At 47.0% G+C, this 6,900-nt stretch overlaps 1 protein-coding gene across 1 annotated transcript; it reads left to right on the top strand.

Moving 5' to 3' along the window:
- The first annotated feature begins 266 nt into the window (after window positions 1-266).
- LOC115105510 (complement C3-like) lies at window positions 267-5,659 on the top strand. Its single transcript, XM_029627639.2, has one exon. The coding sequence runs from the start codon at window positions 286-288 to the stop codon at window positions 5,278-5,280; it is 4,995 nt and encodes a 1,664-aa protein (XP_029483499.2). The 5' UTR covers window positions 267-285; the 3' UTR covers window positions 5,281-5,659.
- The last annotated feature ends 1,241 nt before the right edge of the window (window positions 5,660-6,900 follow it).

Here is a 6,900-nt window from a genome sequence, read left to right as displayed (position 1 = left end):
TGTTTCAGTGGTTTAACATAAATCACAGAGGTTCCACAGGTCCAGTACATTTCCAGCCTGTATATCTCTCTGATAGATTTTGTGCTGTTTGTTTTGCTTAACAGTGAACTTTCCAACTAGCATTATCAGGACCGCTGGTTTCCCAACTCTACTGCTGGGAAGTAACACACCCCCTGGGGGAGTCACCACTGGAACTCCTCCCACAGAATGTGCTAACCCTAGACAGAATAAAAGTCAGGGTTGGAGAGTGAAGGCACTATCACAGACCCAAAATCAGTGGTGGAGATGTGGGTCGGCAACTTGCTGTGTCAGGCCGCTCTGGTTGTAGCCCTCTACTTACCTACCTTATCTGATGGAGCTGCTCTACAAGTGTTGTCAGCTCCTAACCTGCTTCGTGTGGGCAGTAATGAGAACATCTTTGTGGAGTCTCAAGACCATACAGGAGGTCCCCTGAATGTTAAGATCATGGTGAAAAACCACCCTACGCAGAGCAAAGTGCTGGTCTCTAAATCAGTGGTTCTGGATCAAGCAAACAACTTCCAGGCTATGACACAACTGGTCATCCCAGAGGGGGACCACTTTGTGGATGACCCCAAGCAGAAGCAGTATGTGGTCCTGCAGGCCCAGTTCCCTGACCGCCTCCTGGAGAAGGTTGTCCTGGTCTCCTTCCAGTCTGGATACATCTTCATCCAGACTGACAAGACCATTTACACACCGGGCAGCCCTGTCTACTACAGAGTGTTCTCTATGACTCCTGGCCTGGAGCCTCTGACCAGGGAGATATTTGTGGACAAAGAAGTTGCCGAGAACAAAGAGATCGCAGTCTCTGTGGAGATCATGACTCCTGAAAACATCACCATCTTCAGGGAGATCGTCAACCCAGATAAGGGAGTCAAATCTGGACAGTTCATTCTCCCTGCGATCGTCAGTTTCGGGACATGGCATGTGGTCACGAGGTTCCAGAGCACTCCTCAGATGACCTTCTCCTCTGACTTTGAGGTCAAGGAGTATGTTCTGCCCAGCTTCGAAGTTAGTCTGACCCCAGGTAAAGCCTTCTTCTACATCGACGACAAAGACTTGACCGTTGACATCAATGCCAGGTATCTATATGGTAAGGAAGTGACAGGGACAGGCTATGTGGTGTTTGGTGTCATCACAACAGAGAATGAAAAAAAGAGCTTCCCCGCCTCTCTGCAGAGAGTAGAGATCAGAGAAGGTAAAGGAGTGGCTTGTCTGAAAAAGGAACACATCACACAGACTTTCGAAAACATCCATAATCTGGTCAGACAATCCATCTTTGTATCAGTCAGCGTGTTAACAGAGGGTGGGGGTGAGATGGTAGAGGCAGAGAAGAGAGGGATCCAGATCGTCACTTCGCCATACACCATCCTCTTCAAGAGAACTCCCAAATACTTCAAACCTGGCATGCCCTTTGATGTTTCGGTTTACATTACGAATCCCGACAACTCTCCAGCCAATGGAGTGGAGATTGAGGTGGCTCCAGATAATGCTAAAGGGGTGACCAGGGCTAATGGCTTTGCCAAAGTTACACTTAACACCATGGCATCGGCCAAAGAGCTGCCAATCACCGTGAAGACCAAGGTCCCGGGTATCCTCCAAACCAGACAGGCGGAGGCCACCATGAAGGCTCTCCCCTACAGGACTTCCACCGGGAACTTCCTCCATGTTGGGGTTGACTCTAATGAGCTGAAAATAGGAGACCCCATTAAGATCAATCTGAACCTGGGACCCCTCACCATACAAAACCATGACCTTACATACATGTTCCTGAGTAGAGGTCAGCTGGTGAAAGTGGGCAGATTCAGAAGACAGGGCAATGCGCTGGTGACACTGTCAGTGCCCGTCTCCAAGGAAATGCTTCCGTCGTTCCGCATCATAGCGTACTACCATGTGGGAACAGATGACCTGGTGGCAGACTCTGTCTGGGTTGACGTCAAGGTCTCTTGCATGGGCTCGCTGAAAGTGACGTCGACCAGGCCCAAGGCATCCTATGAGCCTCGTAAGGCTTTCAGTCTGACCATCACTGGAGACCCGGGAGCTAAAGTAGGACTGGTGGCTGTAGACAAGGGAGTCTACGTTCTCAACAACAAACACCGTCTCACACAGACCAAGATCTGGGACACCATAGAGAAGCATGATACAGGATGTACAGCTGGAGGGGGAGCAGACAATATGGGGGTGTTCTATGATGCTGGTCTGGTATTCGAGACCAACACCGCTAAAGGGACTGGGATCAGAACAGACCCCAGCTGTCCTGTTAGTTCCAGGCGGAGACGAGCAGTGACCATCAGTGACGTCATCACTACTATGGCCAGTAAGTACAATGGTCTGGCCAAGGAGTGTTGTGTGGACGGGATGAGGGACAACACCATGGGGTACACCTGTGACAGACGGGCCCAGTACATCATAGATGGGGATGTCTGCATCCAAGCCTTCCTCATCTGCTGCAATGAGATGGCCACAAAAAAGGATGAATTCAAACAGGATGCACTGCTGCTCTCACGAAGTGAAGAGGAGGATGATGATGCTTTCATGCGGTCTGAAGACATTGTGTCTCGTAGTCAGTTCCCTGAGAGCTGGATGTGGGAAGACACCAATCTTCCTGAATGCACCGCCCAAGATAAGCACTGCGAGACCACATCTATAACAAAGAACACCTTCCTGAAAGATTCCATCACAACCTGGCAGATAACAGCCATCAGCCTGTCTAAAACTCATAGCATATGTGTGGCAGATCCGTTTGAGATGATAGTTCTAAAGGATTTCTTTATTGACCTAAAGCTGCCCTACTCAGCTGTCCGCAACGAACAGCTGGAGGTCAAAGCAATCCTCCACAACTACAGCGAAGACCCCATCACTGTGCGTGTTGAGCTGATGGAGAATGGCGAGGTGTGCAGCTCGGCAAGCAAGAAGGGTAAGTACAGGCAGGAAGTGAACATGGACGCCATGTCCACCCGGGTTGTTCCCTATGTCATCATCCCTATGAAGCTGGGCCTGCACTCCATTGAGGTCAAGGCATCAGTGAAAAACTCTGGCAGCAATGACGGTGTGAAGAGGGACCTGCGCGTTGTGGCTGAGGGAGTGCTGGTCAAGAAGGAAAACAACGTACTCCTGAACCCGGTTAAACATGGTGGTGAGCAGACGGCACACATACCCAGTGGAGTGCCCCGGAACCAGGTGCCAAACTCTGATGCTGACACACTGATCAGTGTGACAGGTGGAGAGCAGACCAGTGTGCTGGTGGAGCAGGCCATCAGTGGAGACTCTCTGGGCAATCTGATAGTTCAGCCAGTCGGATGTGGGGAACAGAACATGATCTACATGACCCTGCCTGTCATTGCTACACACTACTTGGACAACACCAAAAAGTGGGAGGATATTGGCCTGGACAGAAGGAACACAGCCATCAACTACATCACCATTGGTTACCAACGTGAGCTGGCCTACCGTAAAGAAGATGGCTCCTACGCTGCCTGGATCCACACAAAGAGCAGCACCTGGCTGACAGCGTATGTAGTCAAGGTGTTTGCCATGTCCAGTACATTGATCAGTGTTCAGGAAAATGTGCTATGTAGTGCTGTCAAGTGGCTGATCCTGAACACACAACAGCCAGATGGCATCTTCAATGAGTTTGCTCCTGTCTACCACTCAGAGATGACGGGTAACGTGAGGGGATCAGACAGTGATGCATCTATGACAGCCTTTGTTCTCATCGCCATGCAGGAAGCAAGCTCACTGTGTGAGAAGTCTGTCAACAGCCTACCAGGCAGTATGGATAAGGCAGTAGTGTACCTCGAGAAGCGTCTTCCCCACCTCACGAACCCCTATGCTGTAGCTATGACTTCCTATGCTCTGGCCAATGCAGGGAAACTCAAAAAGGAGACCCTACTGAAGTTCGCCTCTCCACAGATGGACCACTGGCCAGTCCCAGGTGGTCACCAGTACACGCTGGAGGCCACTTCGTATGCCCTGCTTGCCCTGGTCAAGGTGAAGGCCTTCGAAGAGGCCGGCCCAATAGTCAGGTGGCTTAACAATCAGAAGAAAGTGGGAGGGGGATACGGATCCACACAGTCCACCATCATGGTGTTCCAGGCTGTGGCTGAGTATTGGAGCAACGTGAAGGACCTGAAAGACATTGACTTGAACATCAACCTAGAGGTGGCCGGCAGGGCATCAGTCACCAAGTGGTCCATCAACAACAAGAACCAGTTCCACACTCGTACAGACAAGGTCAACTCCATAGACAAGGACTTGACAGTAAAAGCCTCAGGAAATGGTGAGGCGACCTTGTCGGTGGTGACACTGTACTATGCCCTGCCAGAAGAGAAGGCCAGTGACTGTGAAAGCTTTGACCTCTCTGTCACCCTCACTAAGATGGACAAAACAAGCCACGAGGATGCCATGGAGTCGTTTATGCTCACTGTTGAGGTGTTGTATCGTAACTCAGAGAGAGATGCGACCATGTCTATCCTGGACATAGGCTTGCTGACCGGCTTCATCGTAGACATAGGTGATCTGAAAAGGTTGTCCAAGGGGAGGGAGCGCTACATAGAGAAGTTTGAGATGGACAAAGTTCTGTCTGAAAGAGGATCTCTCATCCTCTATCTGGACAAGGTGTCCCATAAGTTAGCAGACAGAATATCCTTTAAGATTCACAGAGTACAGGAAGTAGGAGTTCTACAGCCTGCTGCCATCTCTGTATACGAATACTACAACCAAAAGCACTGTGTCAAGTTCTACCACCCACAGAGGGAGGGTGGAACTCTGAGCAGACTGTGTCTTGGAGACGTGTGCACGTGTGCTGAAGAGAGCTGCAGTATGCAGAAGAAAGATGAGCCTGATGTCAACCGCATAGACAAAGCCTGCGGCGCGGGACTGGATTATGTTTACAAAGCTACGGTGGTGGACTCTAAACTGACGGCACACGCAGATACATACACCATGAAGATCGATGACGTCGTCAAGCCAGGTACTGATGAGGTAATAGCGGGAAGGAATCGTGACTTCATGGGACTATCTTACTGTAGAGAGGCTCTGGGTCTAAAGCAGGGGAAAACATACATGATTATGGGGAAGTCTGAAGACCTGCACAGAGTGGAGGAAAATGGACTGTTGCAGTACAAGTATGTCCTAGGAGAACAGACATGGGTAGAGTACTGGCCCTCACAACAAGAGTGCACGTCCAGAGACTACAGAATAGCCTGTCTGGGCATCGATGAGTTCATTAACCAGATCACAACTTTCGGCTGCCCTGTTTAGTTTCTCTTCTTGTTTTGTTAAATTTACATTTTTGTAACATTTCAATCCAGGTTGCATGCCCTGTCATAACTCATTGTAACCTAGAGAGTGTATGACGATGAGTTTGACCACTTTGAATATATTCTGAAACTGACCAGTAAATTATGTACACTGTGCACAATAAAGCTGTTTGGGAAATAAAATGAAAAAAGTTAACCTATGATGATGACGACTGCAAATGGCACACTTACACATACATTTATATGTGCCATTTGCAGTCATCATCGTCATAGATTACTATGCCATAGCTACATTTTCTATGCCTTTATTTTAGCACTAAAATTACCCCTGCCTGCTATAATAAGCATGAAAGAAATGCATTAAAAAAACGTTGTCTCATTCCTTTGTGTGCGTACCACCAGTCATTTTGTGGATTTAATTGTTTATTGGTTTTAAACACCAATCAAACACTACTTCAGTTTAAAGTTGAGTGGGATGACAACTGTTTTTGTTCTCATTCTGGTCCATATGGTAAATCAGTACTATGCATCTTTCAACACTTCATCATTGTTTTTACCAAATGCGATCAGGATTAGCAAACATTTTCTCCTGCCCCATATGTTACTCAGCAAATAAGATGCACTGTATACAAGTCAGTCAGGGTAATAGACACTTTGATCACTGCTTTTACCGATGTGGAAACTTGTTTATAGAAACAAGATAATTTATAATCAGGGGTTAATTTATTATGAGCAAGGTTTTTACATTAGGGGTACAGACAAAGTACACTGACCCTTACTAGGAGGAAGTGTGTCTCTGTGATTAACGGGAGATATGCAGTATGTATTTTAGTAGAAAACAGTTGTAGTGGGATCGCACGCACACACACACACTGATGCGGAAGCTTTCATGTAAGCCTTGGGGATGACACAGCCGTAGTGTTTGAAGGACATTGCAGTCTCAATCAGTGAAGATTAAAGACAAAAATATCAATAATCACCCCACATTAACCATAACCCAACATCCTCACTCTCTTCCTGAACCCAGATGACAAAGCCTGGTGCTAACATGCGTCCTTTGTCCTGATCTTGTCAACATTCTGATTGTGTCCACATTTTCTGACAGGTGTAGACAATCAAAATACACATTGTGAACTAATTGTAATCAGATCTTTCCTACCACATCCGGAGGTAGTCTGGCAGGCATTTAATTTTGATTTATTTAATTTAACATTTACTTAACTAGGCAAGTCAGTTAAGAACCAATTCTTATTTACAATGACAGCCTACACTGCATTGTATCTTACAAGTGTACAGATCTGGTTGGTGAAACAATTTAACTCATCATTATAGCGAAAGTAAAATGATTGACTAAGGATGACATTATTTTGAAACAATATCTCTCTTTAATACATGGAAGGACTAGGAAATCTCGTCACAATGCTGAGAGAATGGACAGATAAAATATTAAATGGTATTAAAATGTGTTAACAAACCTAACGCAATGGTCAATCTAAGAGCAGGCAATAGTGCTATAAGTTCAAGGTCCCTCACTGGCCAATCAGAACGTGCTCCAAGGCGAAATATGTAGTTGCTTCAGGTTGTGTATTTACAGTTTTTTATGCATTGCCTTGGAATCAAC

This window comes from Oncorhynchus nerka, linkage group LG3 (assembly GCF_034236695.1).
Source record: "Oncorhynchus nerka isolate Pitt River linkage group LG3, Oner_Uvic_2.0, whole genome shotgun sequence".
NCBI classification, from domain to species: Eukaryota; Metazoa; Chordata; class Actinopteri; order Salmoniformes; family Salmonidae; genus Oncorhynchus; species Oncorhynchus nerka.
The sequence above is the reverse complement of the archived record's forward strand: the minus strand, read 5'-3'. Positions and strand labels throughout refer to the sequence as shown.